The sequence below is a fragment of the Encephalitozoon hellem genome, chromosome XI (genome assembly GCF_000277815.2).
Source record: "Encephalitozoon hellem ATCC 50504 chromosome XI, complete sequence".
Classification (NCBI taxonomy): Eukaryota; Fungi; Microsporidia; family Unikaryonidae; genus Encephalitozoon; species Encephalitozoon hellem.
In genome coordinates this window covers 129,641-156,323 of record NC_018480.1, presented here as the reverse complement: position 1 = coordinate 156,323, position 26,683 = coordinate 129,641, and the positions used below count along the sequence as shown (strand labels likewise).

The 26,683-nt window shown below is 45.8% G+C and overlaps 22 protein-coding genes and 1 non-coding gene across 23 annotated transcripts; 13 read left to right on the top strand and 10 right to left on the bottom strand.

The window, feature by feature from the left end:
• Positions 1–51: 51 nt before the first annotated feature.
• EHEL_111320 (diphthamide biosynthesis methyltransferase) lies at positions 52–807 on the bottom strand (the record flags this gene model as incomplete). Its single annotated transcript, XM_003888337.1, has 1 exon — positions 52–807. The coding sequence occupies one exon, from the start codon at positions 805–807 to the stop codon at positions 52–54; it is 756 nt and encodes a 251-aa protein (XP_003888386.1).
• Positions 808–843: 36 nt separating this feature from the next.
• Positions 844–1,092, top strand: EHEL_111315 (uncharacterized protein; the record flags this gene model as incomplete). Its single annotated transcript, XM_059743554.1, has 1 exon — positions 844–1,092. The coding sequence occupies one exon, from the start codon at positions 844–846 to the stop codon at positions 1,090–1,092; it is 249 nt and encodes an 82-aa protein (XP_059599537.1).
• A 148-nt stretch (positions 1,093–1,240) lies between these two features.
• EHEL_111310 (chaperone protease ATP binding subunit) lies at positions 1,241–3,781 on the top strand (the record flags this gene model as incomplete). The annotated part of the gene is made up of 1 exon (XM_003888336.1): positions 1,241–3,781. One exon carries the CDS (start codon positions 1,241–1,243, stop codon positions 3,779–3,781), a length of 2,541 nt encoding a protein of 846 aa, XP_003888385.1.
• An 86-nt stretch (positions 3,782–3,867) lies between these two features.
• Positions 3,868–4,674, top strand: EHEL_111300 (uncharacterized protein; the record flags this gene model as incomplete). Its single annotated transcript, XM_003888335.1, has 1 exon — positions 3,868–4,674. The coding sequence occupies one exon, from the start codon at positions 3,868–3,870 to the stop codon at positions 4,672–4,674; it is 807 nt and encodes a 268-aa protein (XP_003888384.1).
• Positions 4,675–4,698: 24 nt separating this feature from the next.
• EHEL_111290 (putative DNA-directed RNA polymerase transcription initiation factor) lies at positions 4,699–5,025 on the bottom strand (the record flags this gene model as incomplete). Its single annotated transcript, XM_003888334.1, has 1 exon — positions 4,699–5,025. The coding sequence occupies one exon, from the start codon at positions 5,023–5,025 to the stop codon at positions 4,699–4,701; it is 327 nt and encodes a 108-aa protein (XP_003888383.1).
• A 92-nt stretch (positions 5,026–5,117) lies between these two features.
• EHEL_111280 (polyadenylation factor I complex subunit FIP1-like protein) lies at positions 5,118–5,666 on the top strand (the record flags this gene model as incomplete). Its single annotated transcript, XM_003888333.1, has 1 exon — positions 5,118–5,666. The coding sequence occupies one exon, from the start codon at positions 5,118–5,120 to the stop codon at positions 5,664–5,666; it is 549 nt and encodes a 182-aa protein (XP_003888382.1).
• An 87-nt stretch (positions 5,667–5,753) lies between these two features.
• Positions 5,754–6,368, top strand: EHEL_111270 (60S ribosomal protein L15; the record flags this gene model as incomplete). Its single annotated transcript, XM_003888332.1, has 1 exon — positions 5,754–6,368. One exon carries the CDS (start codon positions 5,754–5,756, stop codon positions 6,366–6,368), a length of 615 nt encoding a protein of 204 aa, XP_003888381.1.
• Positions 6,369–6,552: 184 nt separating this feature from the next.
• Positions 6,553–10,935, top strand: EHEL_111260 (negative regulator of transcription cell division control protein; the record flags this gene model as incomplete). The annotated part of the gene is made up of 1 exon (XM_003888331.1): positions 6,553–10,935. One exon carries the CDS (start codon positions 6,553–6,555, stop codon positions 10,933–10,935), a length of 4,383 nt encoding a protein of 1,460 aa, XP_003888380.1.
• A 44-nt stretch (positions 10,936–10,979) lies between these two features.
• On the top strand, positions 10,980–11,234 carry EHEL_111250 (uncharacterized protein; the record flags this gene model as incomplete). The annotated part of the gene is made up of 1 exon (XM_003888330.1): positions 10,980–11,234. The coding sequence occupies one exon, from the start codon at positions 10,980–10,982 to the stop codon at positions 11,232–11,234; it is 255 nt and encodes an 84-aa protein (XP_003888379.1).
• Positions 11,235–11,361: 127 nt separating this feature from the next.
• EHEL_111240 (translation initiation factor) lies at positions 11,362–11,895 on the bottom strand (the record flags this gene model as incomplete). The annotated part of the gene is made up of 1 exon (XM_003888329.1): positions 11,362–11,895. One exon carries the CDS (start codon positions 11,893–11,895, stop codon positions 11,362–11,364), a length of 534 nt encoding a protein of 177 aa, XP_003888378.1.
• Positions 11,896–12,054: 159 nt separating this feature from the next.
• On the top strand, positions 12,055–14,019 carry EHEL_111230 (putative ABC-like lipid transport protein; the record flags this gene model as incomplete). The annotated part of the gene is made up of 1 exon (XM_003888328.1): positions 12,055–14,019. The coding sequence occupies one exon, from the start codon at positions 12,055–12,057 to the stop codon at positions 14,017–14,019; it is 1,965 nt and encodes a 654-aa protein (XP_003888377.1).
• A 250-nt stretch (positions 14,020–14,269) lies between these two features.
• EHEL_111220 (putative transcription factor) lies at positions 14,270–15,061 on the top strand (the record flags this gene model as incomplete). The annotated part of the gene is made up of 1 exon (XM_003888327.1): positions 14,270–15,061. The coding sequence occupies one exon, from the start codon at positions 14,270–14,272 to the stop codon at positions 15,059–15,061; it is 792 nt and encodes a 263-aa protein (XP_003888376.1).
• Positions 15,062–15,116: 55 nt separating this feature from the next.
• Positions 15,117–15,557, bottom strand: EHEL_111210 (transport protein particle; the record flags this gene model as incomplete). The annotated part of the gene is made up of 1 exon (XM_003888326.1): positions 15,117–15,557. One exon carries the CDS (start codon positions 15,555–15,557, stop codon positions 15,117–15,119), a length of 441 nt encoding a protein of 146 aa, XP_003888375.1.
• Positions 15,558–15,580: 23 nt separating this feature from the next.
• Positions 15,581–16,627, bottom strand: EHEL_111200 (uncharacterized protein; the record flags this gene model as incomplete). The annotated part of the gene is made up of 1 exon (XM_003888325.1): positions 15,581–16,627. One exon carries the CDS (start codon positions 16,625–16,627, stop codon positions 15,581–15,583), a length of 1,047 nt encoding a protein of 348 aa, XP_003888374.1.
• A 127-nt stretch (positions 16,628–16,754) lies between these two features.
• On the top strand, positions 16,755–18,029 carry EHEL_111190 (uncharacterized protein; the record flags this gene model as incomplete). The annotated part of the gene is made up of 1 exon (XM_003888324.1): positions 16,755–18,029. The coding sequence occupies one exon, from the start codon at positions 16,755–16,757 to the stop codon at positions 18,027–18,029; it is 1,275 nt and encodes a 424-aa protein (XP_003888373.1).
• A 72-nt stretch (positions 18,030–18,101) lies between these two features.
• EHEL_111180 (cyclin-dependent protein kinase) lies at positions 18,102–19,064 on the top strand (the record flags this gene model as incomplete). The annotated part of the gene is made up of 1 exon (XM_003888323.1): positions 18,102–19,064. One exon carries the CDS (start codon positions 18,102–18,104, stop codon positions 19,062–19,064), a length of 963 nt encoding a protein of 320 aa, XP_003888372.1.
• Positions 19,065–19,138: 74 nt separating this feature from the next.
• EHEL_111170 (V/A-type ATP synthase catalytic subunit A) lies at positions 19,139–20,962 on the top strand (the record flags this gene model as incomplete). The annotated part of the gene is made up of 1 exon (XM_003888322.1): positions 19,139–20,962. One exon carries the CDS (start codon positions 19,139–19,141, stop codon positions 20,960–20,962), a length of 1,824 nt encoding a protein of 607 aa, XP_003888371.1.
• Positions 20,963–21,024: 62 nt separating this feature from the next.
• On the top strand, positions 21,025–22,284 carry EHEL_111160 (DNA helicase; the record flags this gene model as incomplete). Its single annotated transcript, XM_003888321.1, has 1 exon — positions 21,025–22,284. The coding sequence occupies one exon, from the start codon at positions 21,025–21,027 to the stop codon at positions 22,282–22,284; it is 1,260 nt and encodes a 419-aa protein (XP_003888370.1).
• A 24-nt stretch (positions 22,285–22,308) lies between these two features.
• Positions 22,309–24,216, bottom strand: EHEL_111150 (putative DNA mismatch repair enzyme; the record flags this gene model as incomplete). Its single annotated transcript, XM_003888320.1, has 1 exon — positions 22,309–24,216. The coding sequence occupies one exon, from the start codon at positions 24,214–24,216 to the stop codon at positions 22,309–22,311; it is 1,908 nt and encodes a 635-aa protein (XP_003888369.1).
• An 85-nt stretch (positions 24,217–24,301) lies between these two features.
• Positions 24,302–24,373, bottom strand: EHEL_111140. The gene has a single exon. It is a non-coding gene; the product is annotated as a tRNA-Gly (tRNA).
• A 110-nt stretch (positions 24,374–24,483) lies between these two features.
• EHEL_111130 (uncharacterized protein) lies at positions 24,484–24,996 on the bottom strand (the record flags this gene model as incomplete). Its single annotated transcript, XM_003888319.1, has 1 exon — positions 24,484–24,996. One exon carries the CDS (start codon positions 24,994–24,996, stop codon positions 24,484–24,486), a length of 513 nt encoding a protein of 170 aa, XP_003888368.1.
• Positions 24,997–25,042: 46 nt separating this feature from the next.
• On the bottom strand, positions 25,043–25,885 carry EHEL_111120 (uncharacterized protein; the record flags this gene model as incomplete). The annotated part of the gene is made up of 1 exon (XM_003888318.1): positions 25,043–25,885. One exon carries the CDS (start codon positions 25,883–25,885, stop codon positions 25,043–25,045), a length of 843 nt encoding a protein of 280 aa, XP_003888367.1.
• Positions 25,886–25,960: 75 nt separating this feature from the next.
• Positions 25,961–26,668, bottom strand: EHEL_111110 (uncharacterized protein; the record flags this gene model as incomplete). The annotated part of the gene is made up of 1 exon (XM_003888317.1): positions 25,961–26,668. One exon carries the CDS (start codon positions 26,666–26,668, stop codon positions 25,961–25,963), a length of 708 nt encoding a protein of 235 aa, XP_003888366.1.
• Positions 26,669–26,683: the final 15 nt, after the last annotated feature.

The window sequence follows — 26,683 nt, the reverse complement described above, 5'->3', positions numbered from 1 at the left end:
ATAATGATTTTTCTAATAAATCGTTGTACCTTTTGTTTTTATGCCTGTAGTTTATTTGAGCAGGGACCCGACAAGCTCTTCCTCAACCCTATCTAGCCTTGCAGGTATTATTAACGAATGGAGAGGCTCTCCAAATGTTCTTTCTTTCATGTCCCCAATTCTTCCGTACGCCGTTTCTTCCTTGGGTGATCCAAACCTACAGATTGCAAAGACCCTTGTATCTTCGTTGATGAGATCAGAGCCGAGAGTCCTGGCAGATTCAAGAATCTGGTCAATGGCCTCGTTGACACTCATAAACCTATTTTCATCGGTCTTTATATCTAGCAGGCACAGGGTATGGAGCCCGTTCTGATAGTTCCTTACTATGTTTTCATAGAAGCTTGTTGGCCTCCACCTACCCACGAAATATGGGATGGACACCACTCTTCCAAAAGAGTATGAGTAGAGTCCACAGCATCCCAAGACATTTATGATCGAGGCGTTGTGGATCACTTCTACATTCACCCCCTTCTCCTTTGCCCTTATTATTATGTCTGAGTGAGTTGTTGCAAATAGTGGCGTTCCAACAACAAGCAGGGAAACATCCTCTCGAGACGATTCATCAACTATCCTATCCGTCTGCTCCATCATCTCTCTGTCTGCAAGGCACACCTTTCTTCCTATAAGTTCCTCAAACTCATCAAGCGGCTCTCCATGGATCGATGTGTAGCTTTCGAGATACACCTTGGTACTGCTTTTGACAGCCTCCAGTCCCCTGAGAGTTATGTCCTTGTACGAATGCAGTCCAAATCCAACTAGGTAAAGCATGCAAGATTTCGGGGTAAGAGTTTTGTCACCCATAGAATGGCTTGCTACAAAATCCAAAGAGATGACTACGGGAGGTATGTGGACGAAACACCGTTCTTGGCATACACATCCATGACGCTTATTATGACCATCATTTCTGTCTTTTCGATGCCATCGCTGTTCATATACAGCTTTATTCCGATGTTCATGGCTGTAGCCATTAGATCCCCAGCCCAGGGCCGCGCTGTGCTTCTTGTGATAGGATGTATGCTGGGCCTAATGGTACCGGCTTATTTGAAAAAGTGACCAGAAGAATAAAGTTAGGTTGATGTATGTGATCTGTTTTCTTGTGGAACAGGCAATGCCTGTCTCCTGGATTTTTCCAGAAAAGTGAGAGAAAAACCTCAAGACTCTGGATGGGAAAAAGTATTTAAATGCCGTTAAGTTTGTGGTCATGTCTACGAAGAAATACACGGAAAGAGCACAAAGTGCTTTGAAGGCATGCCTGAACGAGGCCATTGCAAACAGCAACAATGTTGTCGAGCCGGAGCATCTCTTGAAGGTTATCTTGAATGACCAAACATCGGTGTTGTACTCTGTGCTAAGCTTGGATGAGAGGGAGGATATCAAGAACAAGCTCATAAGAAGGATAGGGGGGTTTGCAAAGCAGTACAACTGCACGGAGCCGCGGATCGGAGAGGCGCTTGCAAGGGTTATAATGAGTGCTGAGAGTGGGAGAGACAGCTATGTCTCTGTGAATGCATTGGTGCTGCAACTTCTTACTGTTCAGAGCATCAAGGAGCTGATATCGAATTCTGAAGACATAAAGAAAAGGGTTGAGGAGCAGTCGAGGAACAAGAAGTTTGACTCCCGAAACTCCGACGATGCAACGGATGTGATGTCGAGATTTGCTGTTGACATGGTTGAGCAGGCAAGGCGGAATGTCTTTGACCCTGTTATTGGGAGAGACGAGGAGATACGGCAGGTGATTGAGATACTGTCTAAGAAGACAAAGAGTAATGCAATATTGGTTGGAAAGCCGGGTGTTGGGAAGACGGCGATAGTGAATGGGATTGCACAGCTGGTAGCAAATGGAGAGGTTCCTACGCTTCGAAATGCAAAGATATACAATGTGGATGTTGGATCTATGGTTGCAGGGACGGCCCACAGAGGAGACTTTGAAGAAAGGCTGAAGAGCCTAGTCAAGGAGGCTGAAACGACTCCTGGGGTTATTTTGTTTATCGATGAGATCCACATTGTTCTTGGTGCTGGAAAGACCGATGGGGCGATGGATGCGGCAAATATGCTGAAGCCTGGACTTGCTGCCGGGACTATCAAGTGCATTGGGGCAACAACGCATGATGAGTATAGGAAGTATGTTGAGAAGGATCCCGCATTTGAAAGGAGGTTTGTCCAGGTTGTTGTGAACGAACCGTCTATTGAAGACTCGATCACGATGCTCAGAGGGCTTAAGGAAAGGCTTGAGGCGTACCATGGGGTCAAGATAGCTGACAGTGCTCTTGTGTATGCTGCAAACTCATCAAAGAAATACATTTCGAACAGAAGGCTTCCTGATGTGGCAATTGATCTGATAGATACGGCCTGTGCGAGCGCGGTGATAGCGCTTGAGAGCGAGCCTCAAGAGATCCTGAATGCAAGGTCAAAGGCATGGTCTCTTGAGCTTGAGAAGGCAAGTTTGGAGATTGACCTTGCTCGGGAGAAGGACGAGCAAACGATGAAAAGGCTTGAGAGTGTGTGTGAGAAGATAGAGGAGGTGAAGAGAAGCATAGAGCCCATGGAGGAGGCGTATCTGAAGGAAAAAAGACACATAATTGAGGCGAAGAAGCTAAAGAAGAGATTGGAGGATACCAAGCTAAGGCTTGCGCAAGCTGAGAGGGAAAGAGACACGTATGTTGCATATGATCTGAAGACCAATGTGATTCCTGTGATTGAGAGTGAGCTTAAGAGGCTTGAGAGTGTTGAGGTGATTCTTCCTGTCAATGTTGCAGAGGTTATAAGTCGATGGACAGGGATTCCGGTGAAGAGGCTAACCATCAAGGAGAATGAGAGGTTAATGGAGATGTCTTCGAGGATAAAGGGGCGCATATTTGGGCAAGGCCATGCTGTGGATGCGATTGTGGACTCCATTTTACAGTCCAGAGTAGGCTTGAGCAGGGAGGATAAGCCGATTGGGGCTTTTCTTCTTCTTGGGCCCACCGGGGTTGGAAAGACGGAGCTTGCCAAGGCGGTTGCCATGGAGCTGTTTGACGACGAGAAGAACATGCTTGTTCTTGACATGAGCGACTATGGAAATGAGATGAGCATAACAAAGCTGATTGGGGCGTCTGCAGGGTATGTAGGATATAACGAGGGAGGTGCGCTTACCGAGCCCATTAAGAACAAGCCCTACAGCGTGATTCTACTAGACGAGGTGGACCTAGCGCACCAGACTGTCCTGAATGTGTTATACCAGCTGCTGGACGAAGGGCGTGTCACTGATGGAAAGGGAACTGTCGTGGATTTCAGGAACTGCGTGCTGATTATGACGTCCAACCTTGGGCAGGAGATAATACTAAGGTCTTCTGAGCTTGGCGAAGACGATAAGAAGGAGATTGAGAGGTTGGTTCTGAACAGGTTTGGCCCTCCTCTTGTCAATCGCATTGACAATGTGATATACTTCAACAAGCTTGATAGAGAAAGCATGTACAAGATTCTTGAATACCAGATGTCGCAATTAAAGAAAAAGCTCGAGGACAAAAACATATCATTTGAGATTTCCAACCGGGTGAAGGACGATGTGATTGAGAAGGTGCACTCCTCGACCTATGGAGCTCGCCTGCTCAAGCGATTCATCCAGTCGAACTTTGTCCATGCATTAACAAAGATTCTTCTGATGAAGACGAATGAGGATCCTGTCAGGGTCATGTGCACCCATCCTTCTGAGGAGGCACAAGGGATCTGTATCTCTGACTACATATACTGTGTAACCCAGTAATGACCTCTTGAATAAATTGTCTTGTGGATGTCTTTTTATTTTACTCTTGGCCAATTGGAGATAATTGGAGAATATCTTAGGGATGTATGCTTTTGTTTCTCCGAGATTTCTGGATTGAAAAAACGATTTACGAGCAGATATACGACTGGCATTGGAGAAGAGGACAGCAAACATCTTTTAATGCACAAATGATAGAGATTGGAAAGAAAAGAAAGGACGGGGGATTTGAAGTGTGTGTGTCTGATTCTAGGCATTTCATTGACAGCATTCTGACGAAGGAGTCTATCGATGTGTTTGGGAAGGAGATAGCCTGCGGGGTTGAGGATATAAGAGGATGCTACATTACTGTTGACAAGTTCCACTATGGATACCGTTCTGAAAGCAAGAGGTTTTTTATGTGCATAGAGAGCTTTACATATTGCGGAGGAGAGTGTGATACATATGGAGAGCCGTGCGATATCAACGAGGCGTGCTTCTTGAAGTCTCTGGCTAGCTCTCCGCTGTATATGAGGTTTAGGCCCGAGGAACTAGTGGTGCATAGGGCGAGCATTGAAGGCATGGACGAAGACAGAAGATCCTATTTAATAATGATGCTGAAGCGGAACAATGATTTCTGTGGGAATGGATGCTACCTGTGCAAAAGTTGCATGAAGAGCGATGTAGAGTCCTGCAGCCATAGGCCTCTGGAACCGAAGGTTAAAAGATACAACCCATTTGGAGGCAAGTCTTTGAATGATTCCAATGGAAGGGAAGGTGCAAGCTCAGAGAAGATTTACATATTTGATGGTGTGTATGTTGAGAAAGAAAGTTCTGGGGAAGGGAGAAATCTGGAGGGCAGGTGGCTAGACTTGTGCTCTGATAGTTCGGAAGGTGAACACAACAATTTATTGTGATTGAGCTACCCTAAAAGCCATAGATCATGTCCATAGATGGTGGCACCTGCAACACAGGTAGTAAATATTCAATGCGACGTCGTCTTCGCCGCCTCTTGACTGAAAGTACAACCCTTTGTTAAATCCGCAATTCTTACAATCGATCCTTATTGAGGGAAGCGTAGGATCCTGTGCAAGATCCTTGGCATACAACTCTATTGACGTGTGCTTTGGTCTGAAGTTCTTCACGTAAAGGCGATGGGACTTTGCCTCCTGGATGTGCTCACAGTTTTTGCATGCAAGAAACAGAGTATTGTCGTCTTCTTTTGGATAAAGAAGGTTACTGCACTCCTTGCAGAAGCGGTCACACATTGGGGCTGTCTGGAAGACATGGATAAGAGTTTAATTTGATGGTTAGAGTCTGGCTGGCTGTTACTCAAATGAATGTTTTCGAAGCCCTTTGGATGCAGAATGATGAAGAGTTCTTTATTGGGGATCAGGACGACGGCAGCACGTCCTCTGATTTGGAGCTGATTGTGGATAAAGTTCCTGGAAAGGAAGAACAGAAGGAGGAGAATGAGGGGCAGAACATATTAGACTATGACATAGAAAGCTTTACAGATAAGCCGTGGAACAAGCCTGGGGCAGACATTACCGACTACTTCAACTACGGGTTTAATGAGACGACCTGGAGGGAGTACTGCAACATGCAAAGAAGAAAGAGTGAGTTTGCACGGGGAGGGGCTGAATGGACTGACGAGAAGTACAGTGGGGTGAGAAGAGGGTTCAACGAGATCAAGAGGGAAGGAGAAGGAGACGGATATCGAGGCCGACGGGGAAATCGAGCAGAAAGAGAAGGAGGAAGAAGAGGGTCGGCAGAAGGGCAAAGGTGGGAAGGATGGAATGGAAGGAAGGACGGGGGAAGACGACGAGGAGAGAGGGAAGAGCGAGGGCGATACGAGGAGAGGGGGGAGGGACGAAGGCACGGGTATAGAGATGGGAAAAGGCAGTGATCTCTTGAAAGGCGATATTGTTGGGGATCCAGGAAGGGGACATAGGCATTATGTAAATGGAAATAGTGAAAATTTTTCAACCCCAGGATGGGAGCTATTAACTATCTCAGGGAGATACACAGGCGCAAGCAGTCTGATGTGATGAGATATCTGCTGAGGATTCGGGTATGCGAATACAGACAGAGGGGAGAGTGCTTCCGTGTTGAGAAGCCAACGTTTCTCGAGAGAGCCCGAACGCTTGGATACAAAGCAAAGCAGGGATATGTGCTGTATATTGCACGGGTGAAGAAAGGGAACATGAAGAGGAACTACCACAACGGGAACACCCGGGGGAAATGTGTGAATGCAGGAATCAACCAAATCAAGCCGTCTCTTAGGAAGCAAGCGAGCGCCGAGATGGTAGCTGGTAAGAAGTGTGCTAACCTTGGTGTTCTGAACTCCTACTGGGTTGGGCAGGATGCAGCCTACAAGTACTATGAGGTGATAATGGTTGACAGACATCACCCAGCAATAAGAAACGACTGCAAGATCAACTGGATATGCAAGAGCACGATGAAGCATAGGGAGTGCAGAGGCCTCACGTCTGCATCCAAGAAGAGTAGAGGGCTTGGAAAGGGAGTCCGATTCAACAAGTCGAAGGGAGGATCTATCCGATCATGCTGGAGAAGAAGGAACACATTGGTTCTCCAGAAGTACCGTTGAGATTAAAACGTGACTATTTCAAGAGTTTTATGTTTTATTTGTGCCTGGGCCTTGCCAACCTTGCTTTCCGAATGTTTTTGGAACAGAAGGGGTAAACAATCTGCTCCTGGCGGGGTGTTATTTGGCTGCAAGGAGAATAAAAAGACAAAATTTACACCTTGAAAATAAAGGGATTATTTTGTGGATGGACGAGAAAGTATACAAGCAAGAGATAAAGGACGTACTTGAGAAGAGTGATCCGAAAGAAGTGGACCGAGGCTTTATGGATGATGTATTGCAGAAGATAAGGAAGAAGCGGGAAGTGACTCCCCAGGAGGTAGCAAGAGCCATCTTATTTATGGCAGACTTTCCGGACAGAGAGTGGGATCTCCCGTCAATAGTTGGGTCGATGAAGAGCAATCTCGAGGAGATTAACTGGAGGGATGTTTATTCATGCTTCCTTGATGTGAACTTCAGCATCTGGACCTTGGAGTCTTTGTATGTTATCATTGACTGCTGGGTCCATATTAGTGGGATCATTACTGTTCCATATGAGATATTTTTCAAGAGATGGAAGAATGAAAGGGCGCAAATATATTTTTTGAGGCTGATTATCGAGAGTGATGAGAAGAGGACGCAGCTGTATTCGAATGTATTTTTCAGCAGGATCATCAGTATTGAAGATTCGAGAAGCTATCGCTTTAAGAATGTGCTGGGGTACGAAAGCAATTTCAACTGTGTGGAGCTTTTCCAGTGCATTGGGATGCTTGGGTCGATTCCATTGGTCGAGCTGATTGCAAGGAAGTCGCCTGAGTGGTGTGCAGCGGGGCTTGGGTTTATTCAGCCGAGGTTTTCTAGGATGTTTGAGGAGCTTTTGATAGGCTTTGCAAGAGGAGCACCCAATAGCTTTATCCTGCATGTTCTGTTCAAGAACCATCCTGAGATGATGCTTCAGAAGGCGCTGATTCTTGTTAGAGAGGGGATACCTGTGTCTCGGATCCTTGACATATTCCTAGAGCACAAGATGCTTCCCGTTGTTTCTGAGCTGCTGGACCCGCCTGAGCTTTGCTTTGACATCATTGTGCTGAGCTCTATCCGGGATCATTTGAATCTTGGTATTTGGCTGTCCAATAACTTGACGACCAGGAAAGACGAGTTTGTTAGATCACTTGTGCTATACTTGGACTCGAAAGTATCGAAGTGCAAGGAGCCTGAGAAGATGTTTCCGCTCAATGTTGAGATCATGGGGACTTTCACGAAGGCTGTGGAGCAGTATGTCAGGATACTGAAGCCGGAGACGGTTGGGATGTACAACGAGTTTAAGTCGAAGATTCCCCATGGGCTTCGAGCACAGAGGAGCAAAGACATAAAGATTGAGGAGGAGGCAAGCAATTTCATCTCGCAGATCATCAACTCGCAAAGAGGGATTGAGAGTAGCATCAACCAGATCAAGGAGTTCCTTCGGGGGAATGCATTGAGCAAGGAGCTAGCGTCCCGAATATTTTCTGCGTTGCTTGAGAATTACGGATCGCTGTACAAGCTGCCGAATTCTGATCTTATTGCATTGCTGTATGGAGGCCTGATAAAAGAAGGGGTGTTTCCGAAGCCTTACCAAAGGATGGCCATTGAGTACATAAAGGGATCGCTGAAATATCCTGAGAACGACAGGGAGTACTCGTTTGGGTTCCGGTGCCTGGAGGTGTTTCTGCCATCTTACCCATCGATCCTGCCTGAGATTGAGGAGATAGAAAGTGTCAACAACATCCTTGTGAAGAAGGAGTTGATTCTTGTAGATTCGAGCACTCATCCGATGCTGGAGCTGGAGGATATGGCAAAGCTGATATTTAAATGTGACAGCAAGAATGAGAGGATTGGGGAAATAATCAAAACCCTGGGTTCTGAAGCGGAAAATGATGGGCACAGGCTTTCTGATGCAATCTCAAGGAGCCTTGTGGAGAAGGAAGAGGTAATACTGTACATCATCCAGAATGTCTTGTTGGAAGACTGTAGAAGACTCATACTGGCCGTAGAAAGCCTGGGGAATGACTTCTACCTAAAGTTTGTTCGGAAGTCTCTTGAATTCCTTAAGATGTTTTTAGACTACAGAAACAGGAGCGAGAACCAGATTGCTAAGAACCTAGGGTTCATACTCGGAGGGGTGATGCTTGCCAAGAACAGGATTGTAACGTCTGAGCAGTTTGACTTCAAGAAGTTTGTTGTGAAATCTGTTGAGTGCAGAAGGATTTTGTTTGGAGTGAAGTTTATATCAAGCTTTTTGAAGCAGGGAAAGCACGGAATTGTGTTTATTCCAAATAACCCATGGATGATGAGTATTTTGAGTCTTCTGTCTGAGATCTATAGCTGCACCCCAAAGGCTGTAAGGGACGAGATCCAAGGGCTGTTTGACTACTTTTCGGTTGACCTTGTCCCAAGACCGTTCAAGAGCCTTGGACTGAAGTCCAAGAAGTATTTAGCAGAGTACGTAATTGAAGACGGAGATCTTGTAGTCAGGCATGTGATATCTCTTGCATTGGATCTAAGCGTGAGGGAGATATGCGGGGCGATTGTAGAGAAGGCCTGTTCTGTTGCAATACAGACTGGAATGGTTCTCTTCAGAACGATGTGTGTCGAAAAGGGAATGGAGTATGTCCTTTTTAGGAACATGGTGGTGAATCTCACGAAATTCCTCTGCCTAGTGTCTGCTCAGGAGCCGATTAAGGCATGCATTTCTGGGAATGTCTCATACTTCATGAAGCTCTGCTCACTGGACTTCTCGACTGAAAGGGTGTTCAAAGTGGCTCTGGAGAACCAAGCGGTTTGCTGCGAGCTCATCCAGAGGGCTGGGGTGTCGAAGGTCAGCGAATCTATCAGCGGATGCTACAGCAGCCTGGAGTACCGGAATGGAGATGCAGGTGATGTAAGGCTTTCTCTTCTTGAGGATCCTGGGCACATTGAGAAGGTGGCGATCAAGCCTGTTGACAGTGGCGAGTATCAGGAGATAAAGGCACATCTTGGGCAACTGAGCAAGAAGATTCCATACTCGAAGAAGAACATTGTGGCTGATGAGTGGCGTGGGCTTCTAAATGAAGGAAAGGAGCAGGTGTTCAAGAGAATACTGGAGAGTGTGGAAAACAACGAGGACAAGGACGAGGAGTGCATCCGGCTATGCAGGTACATCACAGGGCATCTCATCAAGAGTGGAAGTAAAGAGGACTTTCTATTTGAATGTATGGAAAAGATATTTAAGATATCATTCAAAACACAAAAGGAGGTTCTAGGATGGCTTATTTATTCCAACGATCCGCGGAAGTTTAGTGTCAGCCTTGTCAGTAAGTTTATAGAACACAATCTCATCAACGTAGTAGAATACGACCAGGCTCTTTCGAAGATCTCACTTGGAGATGGGAATCTCGACTTCGTAATAGCACTCTTGACGTCTCTGATAACAACCGAGGTCCAGATATGCACTGTGTATGACTTTATTTGCACTCTCGAGATGCTTGCAGGACACAGCGACAACCCCAAGGTTTTCGACTTTTTCCAAAAGATCAGTAACCTGATGATGCATATAGAGGCGAAGGGGGTGTCTGAGTACGACGAGTATGTCCGGAACTGCAGATTCACGACGGTTCCCGAGATGTTCCTTCCCGAGTTCATGGAGAGAGCAAACTACCCTGAGTCGCTAGACATCCGGTCTGCCTTTAAGGTGTCTTGGGATCACTTCATAAGATACCACCGGATCCCCACTGCATACTGCTACTTGAAGGTGGACCCTCTTCCAAACCTCATCAAGGACAAGCTCTACGAGTCGATAAAGGACAGCCTCTTTGTGTTTCTGGAGGCGTACAGGAAAAGGAACTACCTGTTCTTCAAGCTCTATGCAAGGTTTATTGTCAAGATACTGGATGTGATTGAGGACACGCCAACCAACAGATCCTTGGTGTTCTCTGTGCTAGAAGTTCTGTCTCCATCCAGGGTTCCTGGATTCTCATCCTGTTTCTTAGAGATCCTGAGTCACAAATTTGTCTTAAAATACTTTGACTCTGAGGAAGGTGTTGTTCTTGCTGCAGAGACACTGAGGTGTGGCTTCTATAGCCCGAAGTTCATGTATCCGATCACGCAGATCATGCAGGTACTCAAAAGAAATCCCACATATGTCAGGATGTACTCTTCGTACCTGGCCTATTGCTGTCCTCAGGAGTACCCCCACATAAAGAACTTCATTAACCAGACCAGAGATAGGATTGTGCCTGTGGAGGGCCAGAACTCATTCTTCAGGCTCCGAACAGCCCTCCAGAACAGGACGTCTGTAAAAGTAACCGACCTTGGGATAGGAAAGAATCTTTGGGTGTACCTGATAGACAACCTTAACGAGACAGACACCATCTCGTCTACGGTGATTGAGAGCATCAAGTTCATGATAGAAAGGAAAATGCATCTCGAGGAGATCCTGACGATGCTCTGGATTAGGATGAAAGCAGGCGGGGCGCCCAAGGCACTAGCAGCTTGTTATGATGAGATTTCCTCTTTTGATTTTTGCCGTGTATTTCTGAAGTCTCTTGAGAGTCATAGTTATAATAAACTGTAGATCTAGATATAGTGTTAGTCTTAATGGGGTGCATTTCAGGACCCATGGACCAGCCCGACGAGCTCATACGCAAGATACTCGACGAAAAGTCATTGGAGGCTCTCAGCACTTTAAAGCACATAAACAAGGAGAAGGGAGAGGCATTGCAGAGTGCACTCATGCAGCACTTCTATGCCACAAGGAGGCTCATCTCCTACAGTGAGTACGTTGAAATTGCAAAGAAAATTGAAGAGAAAAACTCAAAGCCCACCATTAACTTCAAGAGAAGAGGGAACTTTTTCGAGCTGGATGACATATAGTAATAAACAACATTTCCCATGAAGAGCGATCCTGTTCGACAAGAAGCCTGCTCAACAGACAATTCGAAGCATATTCTTTATTTGTATAATGGAAGCATGTCTTCAGTTTTCTAGAACACATTTTCACTTATACCTCAAGGGACTTGTGGTATGCAAGTATTTTCGAGTGGTTTTTGTAGTGAAACGTAATTACAAAGTCTATTTGCAGTGCTGCCTTCAGCTCGTTGATTATTTCTCCGCAGTCTGCTGTTGATGGAAGACTCTTGGACCATATGCTAAGCTTGAACCTGTTGTCCTTGTGTATCCCAACCATCCCCGTGGGCTCAAATGTCTTAAAGTATCCTGTGCACAAGCTTATGAGAAGCCTCTCAAAGTATCTCTGGGATACTTCTTTCTTGAGCATAAGGCTCCAATCACATCCATTCATGTTGTTTTTGTCCTCCCATACAGGGCTGATTCCCTCCTTAAATACATTTATGTAAAATTGCTTGTCTATCTTATCAAAGTCCTTCAAATGGTGCAGGAGATAGGACACATGCTCCTGGGTCTCCAGTGTGCATATGCTCCTCAAGTCCTTTTCATACGTGTCTTTTGAGACACCGCTCTCCGAGCTCTCAAGAACCTTTAAAGTAACATGAAACTTCGATGGGAGCTTATTCATGGGGTCACTTTATCACGAAATTTTAATTATGGAATACATGGCAGCTATACAAAGCTTCCGTAGTACAGCTAAAAACCGTAAATCAAAATGGCAGCCCCCAGATTGGATCTAGAGTAACTTAATAAATACTTATAATTTTCCTTAACATCATCCCTCATTATGAAAGATCATATCATTGATCTCAAAAAAGTTGTACTCGAAGTTCCAAATCAAGACAATTCATCTAGTAAAAAGCATAAGAGACTCATTAAGGGCTTAGATGCAGAGTTTGTGTCTGGGAAGCTGTATGCTTTTATGGGGGCAAGCGGAAGTAGCAAGACAACGACTATGGAGGCCATTGCAGGAATGATCCCATACGGGTCCAAAAGTAGCGGAGAGATATTAATAGACAATAGCGAAAGAAGCGACAACAAATGGTGGGAAATGGAATCATCATATGGAAGGCAGAATGAGTACATTATTAATGAGCTGACAGTTGAAGAGTTTATCTACTACACCACTTCTTTCTGCTTACCTCATGAAAGTAAGAAGAACATCAAGAGGGTTATGGATGAAGTATTGGACAACGTTCTTGGACTGAAGCATGTTAGAAACAACCGAATGACGAAGCTTTCTGGAGGAGAAAAAAAGAGGGTGAATATTGCAACGACTTTCACGAAAATGCTCTTGCTTGAAGGAAAGCTGAAGGTGGCGCTTCTCGACGAGCCGACCAGTGAGCTTGACTCAGGGCTGGCTGTGAAGGTGATAAGGTTCCTTAAGAGGTATGCAGAAAGGAATAATGCCATAGTGCTTGTAACCGTTCACCAGCCCGGGCCTGAGCTTTATAGTACCTTTGACAATCTACTTTTTATGGACAAGGGGAGAAAGATATATGCAGGCCCTGCCAATGGTTTCATGAAATACTTGAATTCCAAGGGTATTTACAATCCAAAGGGCCCCGAGACCGACAGGGAGTTTTTATTTAATTTATTTACAAGTGGATCTGAAGAAGCAGAACAGTACAAGGAGGAAATCAAGAAAATTAGAAGTGAAGCAAAGGAGGAAGCAAGTGTTGACGACAAGCTCAAGGTAGACGATGATACAAAGGTAGACTTTGTTCCGAACTTCTCGGTAGTTCTCTCCTTGGTAAAGAGGCAGTTCCTTATAGACTTTAGATCTTACGTCTATTTGATCTATTTGATAACTTGTGCTGTTCTCGTTATTCCAGTATTGTTGAAAAAGCCACCTTTCCTTGCATTTGTCGCCGTAATTGGCAGTCTTGGCCATTTTTCTGGCATATTTTCCAATGGAATGTTAGATACAAGTCGAAAATACATCCAAGAAGAAACCAATAGGGGAATGTATAACACTGCAACAGTATGGGTATCCGCGGTGGTTATAGAAGCTCTTCATGCAGTTATCAAAATGGGGATTTTTATTGGGCTTATGTATGCCTTTAATGCCTTTGGGCTTTTAAAAACAGCTAATATCCCTCTCCCTAAATTTACGCCCTCTATCTTTATGCATGGAATACTATTCTTGTTTATGGGAAGCATTTCTAACTTATATAAATGCTTGGTGGATCCTGGAACAGGTACTGGGACAGCACTTTTGATTGCTTGTATGTCTTTTAAGGCGTTCATTTTAGCCCTCAGCAAATCTAATCATATCCTTCATTTCGTTAATTTCCTATTTAAAAAATACCTTAACTTCGCAATTATTTCCGATGATTGGAAACTACCTTCGCCGATATCATCGTTCCTTGACTTCTTGATCAGATTATTTTATCCAGAACTTGTTGTCAGGTCAAAATTAGGAATTATTGCCAAGTCAGATGTGGGTTTTCCTGTGGATTATAAACTCGGGAACTTGCAGTTTGTTATGTTCCTTATCACCTCATTCATTTCGCTCAGCCTTATTTCCATCATTTTCTTGGACAGAAGCTTTACCCCTTCAAGGCGCCTAAAGTTGTCTGAAAATAAGGCTGCAAAGCCAAGGATGAAACCACTTACTCAAGGATCCTGGCTTAAACGGATCTTGGTGATTGTTGCGGTGGTTCTGGTGATTTCAGCATTCGCCTGCATCCTCATGAGTGGTATTAATACTACCGGAGATTTACTTTCGGATTTCGAAGTCGACCAATAAGCCATGCTTGAGGAAGGGTAGTTAGGAGCCTATTCAATATATCAAGATCCCTCGGCATTGACCTCATTCTTGCAACATGATCAAGTTTGATTTAATTAAATCATTAGATCTACCCTAATCAGCTCGATTGATATTAATGAATGCCTTAAAAATTTATCAAAATAGATAGATGTTGTTCCAAATATGGACTATTGCATGCCAATTTTAATAAGTACAAAAAGCCTATATATTTGCTAGTTGATCCTATCCTATGGGCTGCAATATGGCTTCTATGGAGTTTTCTGACATTGAACTTTCTCCCGAAGGCATAGAGCAGGATGTTAAAGACTTCTACAAGCCCACAGAAGGGGGCTTTGCAGCATCGGGCTTCCTGTGTGAATTTCTAGGAATTGGGTTCGATGAAGATGCAGCAGCTCACAGGTTCTACAGAAAATGGATGTCTAGCTGTGCAAGGCCTGCAAGCCCAGACACATGTATCGATCCTCGATGCCTTTACGACGACTGCTTTGAGACAAATAAGAAGAGTGAGGAAATAAAGATTTGTGAAGCAAGGGAACATGTGTGCCATGATCCTTCGAAATCAAAGCCTTCCCTCTCGTATGCCCAAATAATAACAAGAGCCATAAGGACAAGCAAGGCAGGCAAGCTTACTCTTAGCGAGATATACAAGTGGATTGAGGACTCATTTGAGTACTACAGACATGCAAACCCTGTCTGGAAGAATTCCATACGACACAACTTGTCCCTGAACAAATGCTTTAAGAAGGTTCCTAGGGATCCCGGGACAAGAGGAAAGGGAGGAAGATGGATGCTCGATTACGATTTTTTATCAAAGGAGGATTTCAAAAGGCGAAGAAAAGCCAAGCACTATGATTTTGCAGCATCCGAGAGGTCTGAGTCTTCAGGTTCAGGAGACTGCCTGAACGATGAAAGAGAGGGTGGGTCCTGCGATTCCGAGCCGTCCCCGAAGGACCTGGTGAGACATATGAAGAAGTTCATGGTTTCAGAAATCAATCCAAGTAAGAATGTAAATAAAATATAAAACATGATCCAGATTTACCTTGAAGTACCTTGAAGCGCAATACCGAGGCCTAGAGCTATGGATCCAATATCTTTATCTGGAAGATAATTCTATTTGGAAGGCTTTCAGAGGGCTTTGGAAATGCTGTAACCTCAGAGATGTATCCAGAAGCCATTAGGGCAGCTTGTATCATTCCACAGACAACAGAGTCTGCAGAAAACCCCTCCCATTCCTTTGGGACAGACACGAACCTCGAGAAGATTCCGTCGGCGTCTGTAAGGAGGTAAGTCCTGTCTGCGTCTTCGGCCTTTTCAATTCTTTTATCGCTGTCACTTACCAAAGAAAGAAGGTCAAAGGTAATTCTATAAAGGAGTGTTGGTATGTGGATTTCCCTCTCAAAGTTGCATATCTCAAGAAGTTTTACACCAACCTCATATCCTATTGCCCTGAGATCCGCTTCCACCTCCTTTCTCTGTTCAATAAGGTATTCAACCATTCCACAAACCAGATAAGACATAATGGAGGCAGGAACCTTTCTTTTCATATCGACTTACAAGGCATCCACATTTTCTTCATTTCAATTATTTTGTTTACTGTATTCTGAGCATCCTCCTTGGCCCTCTCGGCATTGCCCCTTGGATACTTGGCCCATCCAATACGATACATAGGCTTTGTAAGTCCCAGGCCTTTTGCCTCTGCTTCATCAAATCCTATGCTTGATATAACGCTATCAAAACATTCCTCTACCGGGACTCCATTCTGCACCATCCTCACTTTGTATTGGGACCCAACCCTTTCTATAGACTTAACATCGGTATTAAACATTAGCTTAAGCCTCCTAGCACCTTCTCTGACACTATTAAGCAGTCTTTGTCTTCTGTCCCACCATCCCTTGCACTTACCCTTCTCTCCGTCCTCTTCATTATGCCCGCGTGTCTCTCTGAGCTTTTCTAGCTTGGACCTGTTCTCTTCAGTCACCTCTTTCCCTTCTGACCACCAAAACCCAAGCCCCGGGATTTCAAGTACCTTCCGGAGCCCAGAGTTTGTGAATGCACTGTTGTGAGCACTTCTCCTGGATGTAATGGTTACGTCCTTTACTCTCCTTACTCTTTTCAGAGCATTCTCAGGAAACTTGAATTGTGCTCCACTCCACCCAAAAAGAAACCTTGTAATATCCATTGACACGTCTCCCATCCCAACAATCAGGACCCTACTTCCCACATTGTATCTCGGCTCCTCTCCAGCCCACGACTTTGCTATGTCAAGGCCGTTTATACAGTGCTCCCTCCCTGGGATGCTCAGTCTTCTTGGTCCAGGAGACCCTGTGGCAATAACAAAGGCATCAAAGTCCTTTTCCATAGTCTTTAGCTTCTGGAGATCAACTTCAGAGTTTAGCTTCAACGAAAAGTTCTTGCACTCAAGCAGTTTTGAGAATGGAGACATTCTTGATGGAGGAAGTAACGAATATCTGTACAGTCCACCCACCTCGGGCTCCTTCTCGTGAAGAGTGACATCGATGTTTCTGGACACCAGGGAAGCCGCTGTATACAATCCCGCAGGTCCTCCTCCAATTATGCATACCTTCATGGGGAAGACCTGTTTCTATTCTTTCGACAATCCTGAAACAAATCCCGGGCCTATTCACAAGAAATAGAAACATGAAACAGTGTTTTGGAATCAGATATAAAACAGCTTGTGCTGTTTACTCCATCCTATGAAGAACCAGAGAACCGTTTTTCTTCTTGGCTGCATCACTACTGGGATAGTCATGGTTCTGTTTGGAATAGACTTCATGATGCCAAGAAGCTCAGTCAGGTCTGCAAGCCTCGTTGAGAGGGGAAGGATGTCTCTATTTGGTAAGAAGACGTCAGCAATTGGGAAGTTTGCTGAAAGAAAAAGCAATGACAGGATCGACGTCTTGAGAGAGAAGATGGACCTGATAGGCAAGAAGCTGGACAGAGTGATCAAGATTGTTGAGGAAATCAAGTCTGCCAGCAAGGCCGACTCCACAACAATGGGGAAGAGTCCAAGTGTGAGCGAAGGCCCATACCACGAGTCCAGGTACTCCTATCGCCCTGAAAGATCCCTAACAAGCCCCGTGCTCTTGGGTGCCCAGCCTTACTATCTAGGTGAGAGGGGCCAGGGAACGAATATTGATGCTGTAGAATCACCTCGGAAGAGTCACCAACTTGGCGGAATCCTAGATGCCTTCCATCCTGAACACTCTGATGGCTTTGATCTGCATGCATCTGGTTCTGGGAGTTACGGTGTTCCAAGCACAGACAAGCCCAGTGTACCCAAGGAAACAGAAAGTAAACTAGAGCCTCAGCCATCTCTCTCCAGCGGCGGGGAAGTGATGTCTCCAGGACTTCCAGAAAGCATTGCCATAGGAAGTACGCTTGGAAATCCGATTTCAGGAGGAGAGCGCATTGAAAAGCTCATCGGAGAATTTCTTAATGAAAGCTTCACCAACGCCATAAAGCCATCCCTAGTGATTCCGGCAGAAGACACCAAGGAACTACAGGAAAAGCCTAAGGATCTAAAAGAAAGTAAAAGCCCAAATGGGAGCGGAAAGCCTAGCAGTGCCGACAGCTCCGCATCTGAGAAACCCTTAGACACCCATGAAAAGAGAAGTGCATACACCAAAAAAGATACTCAGGAGAGCAAGGTAGATTCAAGCTCTTCTCCCGACAAAAAGGCTGGCAAGGGTGTGAGCAAGGGAACCTTGCCAGTAAACAGTGGATCTCAAAAGTCTGACGGTACTGAGGCGAAGCCTCTTCTAGGTAGCGTATCTAAGAGCATGAATGAAACTGGAAAGCAGCCCGGCTATAAAAGCTTACATTCCTCAGAAAGAAGTAGAGGCTCTATTTTATATCCATCGGAAAGTGAAATAAGCTACGAAGATGCTTCAAGCAGTGGGGCGGACGAAGAAGGCGCCATACTCAGAAATAGGGTCCATGTCCCTAAGATCTCGGTGATAAAGCTGTGAGTCGCAGAAGAACATTAAATTATTATGGCCATTTTTGTTAATGATATAAAGCACATAGGCTGATCCCATTCAATGCTACTCAGGGGAGGAAGCAGGTGTAGTAGCATAGAGGCCTACGAGAAGGTCTGCAGGATATCCTCAGGAAGCTTTGGAAATGTATATAAGGTCAAGCGCGCTGGGGACGGCAGGGAGTTTGCCCTTAAGAGGATGAACCCGTCTATGTGCCACGACACCAACGGATTTTCGATTCTTTATATAAGGGAGGTGATGATTCTGAAGCACACAAGAAACAGAAATGTGATGAGGATTGAGGAAGTTGTTGAAGGCAATGAGATCAACGACTTCTTCATTGTGATGGAATGCTGCGACATAGACCTGAGGTCTGCCATCCAAAGAGCGGGAAGGATGGATGTAAGGCTGATTAGGTTCTTCACACGCCAGATTCTTGAAGGGCTCAAGTTTCTGCATGGGGTTGGAGTGGTTCACAGAGATCTGAAGCCATCAAACATCCTCCTCATGAGAAATGGAGATCTGAAAATAGCAGACTTTGGACTGGCTCGGGTTGTGGGGAGTGCAATGACTAATCTTGTTGTTACGTTGTGGTACAGGGCCATTGAGGTACTGCTTGGGTCAGAGAGTTACGACGAGTCGATTGACATGTGGTCTGTTGGGTGTATTGTTGGAGAGATGGCGAAAGGAGAGCCGATCTTGCCTGGTGAAGGAGAGATAAACCAACTAGACAGGATATTCAGGCTCTTAGGATATCCTGCGAATTCTGACTTTGAAGGGCTGGATCTTCCTCATCTGAAGAACATCAGGAAGCCTGAGAGCTTTCTGGCAGATTTTGATGATGTGTTTGAGGGATATGACCTTGGGATGGTTGCTTTTGTAAGGAATCTGCTATCATTTGATCCCAGAAAAAGGTACTCGGCATCCCGGGGCCTTTGTAGTGAGTTTATGGCTGGTGGGCAAGAGTGCCGGAAAGAACTTGTTGAAGACGCAATGAGGATGTGTACTGAGGGCCCTGGTGTCTGAGGCCCTAATGTTGTATGGTGGCGAGAAAATCGAAACAATTAGGAAATAAAAAGTTAGGTTAGATGAGGGTGTCTATGAATGTTGTACAGCAAACATTTGCAAAGCTGAGCATAGAGGAGCCCAAAAAGAGATTGGAGGGGAAGGTCTATTCTGTTAGTGGGCCTGTGGTTGTTGGATGTGACATGATTGGATGTGCGATGTATGAGCTTGTAAAGGTCGGGAGTGAAGGATTGGCGGGAGAGATCATCAAGATTGACAAGGACCGAGCCACGATCCAGGTGTATGAGGACACCAATGGGCTGTGTGTTGGAGATGTTATTGTAAGGACTGGAAAGCCATTGTGTGCGGAGCTTGGGCCTGGGCTTTTCGAGAGCATCTACGATGGGATCCAGAGGCCCTTGAAGGAGATCCGAGAAAGCACTGGAGGAATCTTCATTCCAAAAGGGGTGAACATTCCTTCTCTGGACAGAGAAAGGGAGTATGAGTTTGTGCCCAATGTCAAGGTTGGGGATTATGTTGTTGGGGGAGACATCTTTGGGAAGGTTTATGAAAACAGCCTTATTGAAACGAAGATTCTTGTTCCTCCGAAAGAAAGTGGGAGGGTTGTTTTCATAGCACGGCAGGGAAACTACACTCTTAAGGATGTTGTGATGGAGCTTGAGACTAGCAAGGGAAAGATGGAGATGTTTATGTACCACACATGGCCTGTAAGGGTTCCTCGACCCATTGAAGAGAAGAAGAACGCCACACATCCATTGTTTACGGGGCAAAGGATCCTTGATTCTCTGTTCCCCTGTGTGCAGGGGGGGACCACTGCGATTCCCGGTGCATTTGGATGTGGAAAGACGGTCATCTCCCAGTCGCTGTCGAAGTACTCGAACTCTGATGCAATTGTGTATGTCGGGTGTGGGGAGCGAGGAAACGAAATGAGCGAGGTTCTGATGGAGTTCCCGAAGCTAACTGTTGGAGGAAAGGAGGACAGCATCATGAAGAGGACTGTATTGGTAGCAAACACATCGAACATGCCTGTTGCAGCGAGGGAGGCGTCTATATACACGGGGATAACGATCTCCGAGTATCTTCGGGATCAAGGGATGAATGTATCGATGATGGCGGACTCGACATCCAGATGGGCTGAGGCATTGAGGGAGATAAGCGGAAGGCTCGCAGAGATGCCTGCAGACAGTGGGTATCCTGCGTATCTTGGAGCAAAGCTTGCGTTTTTCTATGAAAGGGCGGGGTCTGTCGTATGCCTAGGGTCTCCGAAGAGAACAGGGTCGGTGACCATAGTTGGTGCGGTTTCTCCCCCTGGAGGAGACTTCTCGGACCCTGTGACGTCTGCCACGCTCGGGATTGTCCAGGTGTTCTGGGGGCTTGACAAGAAGCTTGCCCAGCGGAAGCACTTTCCATCCATAAACTGGAACCTGAGCTACTCGAAGTACTTTACAAATCTGGAGCCGTATTACGAGAAGGAAGATCCGGACTTTACTGTGAACAGAACGAAGTGCAAGGAGATTCTGCAGCTAGACGACGATCTTTCTGAGATTGTCCAGCTGGTGGGGAAGAATGCACTTTCGGAGACTGAGAAGCTCATTCTGGACATATCGAAGCTTATCAAGGAGGATTTCTTGCAACAGAATGGGTATTCGAAGTATGACAACTACTGTCCGTTTACCAAGACCAGGCTGATGCTACGGAACATCATTCTGTACTTTGACAACAGCAAGAATGCGATAACAAACCACAAGCTTAGTTGGTCTACTGTTAGGAAGGAGACTGAGGATGTATTCTATGGGCTGATGAAGATGAAGTTTGTGATGGTTAATGACGAGATGGAGTCGAGGCTGAACAAGCTGAAGAGGGAAATAGACGAGGTGTTTCTGAAGTTGCTGGGATGAAATAAATTACTTCGTGATAAGGCTGTAGGCGGAAAGAAATTTTTGTTTGAGATGTTGCCCCGATGCAAGTCCGGGACGTTGAGACTGTGAGCAGGATTGGCCTTCACTCGCATGTTTGTGGCCTTGGGCTCAACGGGGAGGAGATTGAGTACGATAAGGATGGGCTTGTTGGGCAGATGAAGGCCAGGAAAGCCATGATGCTTATAAAGAAGATGGTAGAGAGCAACAAAGGAGGAAAGATTGTTCTTATCAAGGGCGAGCGCGGGAGTGGAAAGACTGCATTGGCCATAGGGCTATCCAAGAGCCTGGGAGGAGTGCACTTCAACTCCATTAGCGGGACTGAGATCTACAGCCTGGAGATGAGCAAGTCTGAGGCGATTACCCAAGCTCTTCGGAAGTCTGTTGGGCTTCGGATCAAGGAGTCTGTGAAGGTGATTGAGGGAGAGGTTGTGAGCCTGAACGGGAGAAGAATTGTTCTCAAGACTGTTGACATGGAGTCGTCGTTTGACATAGGGGAAAAGATGAGAAATGAGCTTGACAGGGAGAAGGTAAGCAGTGGAGACATCATAAGAATAGTCAAAGAAAGAGGCAAGGTGTACAAGATTGGAACAAGCATGGTGAAGAAGACCGAGGTTGTGGGGACTGACACACGGTTTGTCCCCTGCCCCGAGGGAGAGCTGATAAAGATTGTGGAGGAGGTTCAAGAGATATCTCTCCATGACATCGATGTTGTTAATAACAAAGCTGAGGGATATCTTGCGCTTTTCAGCGGGGAGACGGGGGAGATAAGAGCAGAGACAAGGGATGAGGTGAACAAGAAGATATGGAACTGGATTAATGAGGGAAAGGCAGAGGTGGTTCGCGGTGTGCTATTTATTGACGAGGTTCACATGCTGGACATCGAGAGCTTTGCATTTTTGAACAAGGCGATTGAGGAGGACTTCTGCCCTGTGATTCTTATTTCGACCAATAAGAAGGAATGTGTTGTGAGAGGAACAGATGAAACAGGCCTTTATGGAATGCCGAGGGACTTTATTGACCGTACTCTTATCATCTCTATGGAAAAGTACTGTAGAGAAGACCTTGAGGCTATAATCAAGCACAGAATACTTGAGGAGGACATTCTTATTGATTCCGAGGCCATGGATAGGCTTGTATCAATCTCCGAGACGTCCGGGTTGAGATACTCCATGAACCTGCTGACGATATCTAGTCTGAGGGCAAGCAGGAGAGGCGGAAAGGTCACCATTGAGGATATCCAAAGGGTCTTTGAGCTATTTCTTGATGAGGCCCGTGGAGTCGAAAATCTTGAGGTTGAATAAATGTTACAGTAAATACCTTGAACATCACATTTCTGCCTCATTCAGCACCATGAATGTAGGTCTTCCATGCGGGCACTTCCAAGGCCTGTCTAGAGAGGCCAGGCCTTTCACTATTCTTTTCATATCTGCTATAGAAAGCGCATCGCCTATCATTACGCTTGTTCTGCATGCCTTTGACGCAACTATGTCCCGGATCTTCTTGAACTCGTGCTCGTCATTCTTCACGCTCTCGAGGAATTCACGGAACTCCTTGATTCCAAACACTTGATTCTTGTATACAGGAATGGCCTCAAGCATTCCGTTCTTGATGACAAACCCGTTTCTTTCAAACAGCTCTAGATTGTCGCTGACAACCATTTCCTCAATCGGAGTAAGGTCCAGCTTCACAGGCACTATCACACTCTGCTTTTTCATGCGGAATGTTTTCCTGATGCTTTCAAAGTTTTTGATCTCGTCTGCGGCATGCTGGTCCACAGCCACGAGATACACACTCCCGTTTTTCTCTAGCTTCGAAATGATAAATCCATTGTTGAACTGTCCTATGACCTCCAGCCTAGAGAAGTCTCCCTTTGAAAATGAAATCTTTGGATGGACAAGGTCATCATACTTGAAAAACGAATATGCGCCTGTTGCAAAGTTGTCTTGGCCCTCATGCTTTTCTTCTCCCTGCTCCATCTCAGGAGAAGGCTCTGGGTCTTTCAAATCCCCAAAAGAGCTGGTGGGAGCATTCTCTCCTTTTTCGTACTCTTCCTCTACAGGCAGCTGCCTTTCTGTTACTGGCTCCTTGCCATCCTCTACATTTTCTTGCAGCGTGATGCCCCGTCTCCTTGGACTTCTTTCAAAAGAACTAACTGCCTTGGCAGGCTTTATGGCAGGGAAACCCTCACTTTCCACAGAACAGGACTTGGGCACCCGTTCCTCACTATTGTTTTCCTCCACAGCACTTCTCTTCGAAATGCATCCCTTCCGGCTTACCTCGGTACTTCCAAAGTGTAAATATGCCTCCGACGAAAAGAACCTACTTATTTCCGACTTGAGGAGGCTTAGAATCCCCGCCTCATCCCCAAATATCACCTCACTCTTGTCCGTGGATACATTTACATCTCCATGCCCTTTTATCACCAGAACAAACGTCGGGCTTCCTTCGACGTACAGGTTGAACTCGTTCTTTATCGCATTCAGTATCCTTTTGTTGGAGACCGGCCTCCTCTCAGAGAACATTAGCTGCTTTGGGTCTTTGGTAGATACAGGAAGCATGAAAATCTCCATCTGTCCGCTGCTCACCTCCATGTACCTCCCCAAAAAGGAAGGATAATTGGACTCAAAGTACTCCCTTGGCGTTTCATAGCCTCCGCAGCTCAAAAGAACCTTTCTCTTGTGAAACAGAGTGAAGTTTATCTTGTTAACGCAGCGGTACGATTCAATCAAATTGCATATCTTTGCCAAGTCTTTTTTCAGGCTTCCCTCACCCGCAGACCTCCTTATGGGGCAGTTCTTAAACAGGTTCCTCACATGGACAGTCGTACCTCTTTCCCTAGCACACCTAGAAACAGTATTTGTTGAGAAGTCTCTCTTGGTTGCAAATGGGCCCTCAGACCTTGAGATGATTTCCAGGTCGCAGACCTCGGCAAGACAGCTAAGGGCCTGTCCCCTGAACCCATATGAAGGCCTCTCCACTACATCAACACACCCCAGGACATAATATGCCATGGACTCCTTCGAAGTACATCCCTCAACTCCGACCTCGTTCAAGTCGCTGATTCCACATCCATTATCCTCGACAGTTATGGCGTCGTCTATTCGTATTCTTATCCATGTGCATCCAGAATCAATGGAGTTTTCAATCAACTCCTTCACAACAACATAAGCATTCTGGACAGACCTCTGGGCCTTGATTTTCCTTCCAACATCCTCAGGCAGCTTTCTTATCATCATCCTACCGCCCGCTCATTTGCTCCATATATCATATATCCAACGTTGGCGGGAAATCTTCCCTCCATCATTTCGTGTGACAAAATGCATTGACCGGGAATCGAACCCGGGCCATGAGCTTGGGAAGCTCACATAATAACCACTATACTATCAATGCTTGCCTTGTAAGGCCACACATCCCTTCTCAAATGCCCCCACACAGAGCCCAGCACAGGGGCTCCAGAACCAGTCAGAAACATAACAAAAACAATCTTTAATCCATTAAGGTCACTCATTCTTATACAGGAAGTTGACAAACGGTGGAAGGGATCCAGAGGCCCGGATCAGCTTCAATAGATTCCCCTCAGTCCTCAGGCTCTGCTCTAGTCTGTTCTTCACATTCATAGACTTGCTGCCCTTGCTTCCTCCTTTGACAATCGTCTGTCTAAATGCATGTGTGGGCGGAAAGCTCGGCATGAAGTCGTATATATGGATGTACTTCTCAATGCTCGATGACAGAGGACTAACAAACTTCTCCTCCCTCACAACCTCCTCTTCCTCGTATTCTATTCTCTCAAAAGGCGGAAGCTCAAGCTTTTTCCCCTCTATAAACCATAAGACATCTAACAAGGTCGAATGAGACTTTAATCCATGCCTGGAAACAGATACAACGCCCTTTAGATGCTCAAGCATATAGGCCTCAAGAGAGGCCATGTAAACCTCCAATGCCTTTCTTTCAACAGCCTCATATCCTACTTCCTTCAAATACCTCATGAGCCTATCCTCTAGTATCCGTCTCATCAGGGCTCCTTACAAAACCCACAAATCATCAGAGCCTCCCAGACGCTCATTTTTTCAGAACAAGATATTTTTCTTTATTTCCCTCGTCAGTATCAAAGGTACAGTTCTCCCCAATAAACTCCTTTACAAGCTCCTTCTCCTCATCGTTAAGCCCAAACCGTGTCTTCACTCCCCGGAGAAGATCCCTTAGCGCAATCCTCCCCCCTCTAAACATCCCTCTAAGCACATCCTTCGTAAGAGCCCTGTCCACACGCTCCTCCTTCACCTCTCTCTCCTCCATCTCCTCCGAAACGTCGCTCTTCTCCTTCTCCTCATAGTTCTCCATAATATTCCTCATCCGCCGCCCTGCACTGTTGAGCCTCTTCTCGCGGATAACAAACACATTCGTCTCCTCTCCATCGTCGTCATCAAAGTCCTCATCAAAGTCAATTTCTTCCTTTTCCTCAGATGATACCTTGTCCTCCTCTCCTCCCCCATTCTCTTCTCCAACACCCTCCATATCATACTCTTGGATAATGTCCAACTGGGACTTCTGGCTGAAACGATACCATTTCCGTATGGGCACAACCTTCAGATAAGTCCCAGTGTTGATAAACACAAAATAGCACGATCCGCTTGCACCTAGATCCTGCATCTTCCCAGAATACGCCCTGCTCTCCGCATCCTCCAGAACCAGCAAGCATCCCTCCTTCTCCTTCAGCTTCTTGTACTCCTCGTCCTCATACTCAACCTGCTCGCTCTTCTTCTTCGTGTTGAACACAACCTCCTCCTTCAGGGGTCTTTCCCTCGAAATCGTTACAGGCCCAGAAAGCTCCTTCACATCCACATTTGTAAACAGAAACCTTTTCTCTCCCTGCTCAGGCTTGTACACAAGCTTATAGCTTTTCATTGGGGTTCTTCACAATACATCTTCAACGGCCCAGAACATCCTAAAACAAAGAACAACTTTAATAACAGCGGAAGCTCATATCCCAGAATACTCTCTTCTGAACTCCCTCCTCACAGCCACCAGAAAGTCGTGGAAGTTACCACACTCCCTGAACACGCCGTTGGCCTTCTCAAGACCATACATCCTAGGAAACAGATCAATCACCGCATCCTCCACAGACAGATCCAAGGTCACAAAGCATTCAACACTGTCCTCAGGACATATCCTGCTAAACACAATCTTGATCACGTTTTCCCTCACAGGAATAATGTCCATCCCAAGATACTTCCTGAAACACTCTGTCTTCGCCTCCATCAGAGCCTCTCTCTGCTTGTTTCTCTCCGAAACAAGCTCCATCTTCTTCACAAAGGCATTCTCAATCCCTTTCTTCTCCCGGAAAACCTCCTTAAGGTCACGGTTGCTCATCTCAAGCTCCCTGATCTGGTTCACAAGCTCATGCTTCTCGTCCTCAGAGGCCCTGAGATCTTTCGTGTCCTGCTCAATCCTGGACTTCAGTGCATTTCTCTCGTCAACCAGCCTCTCGTTCCTTTCCCTCATCTCGTTCAGTGTGGACGTCACCGTTTGCAAGAGGACCTCTCCCTCCTGCTTGTCTCTGCTTATCCTGCCTCTAAGAAACCTTGCATGGCTCCTGAACATCTCAAGATGCCCCTCAAGGTCATTCACTATCCCATCCATCATCCCCCTTATCTTCTCGGCATTTGCTGCTGCGTGCTCCAGACCCATTAAATCCCAATCTCC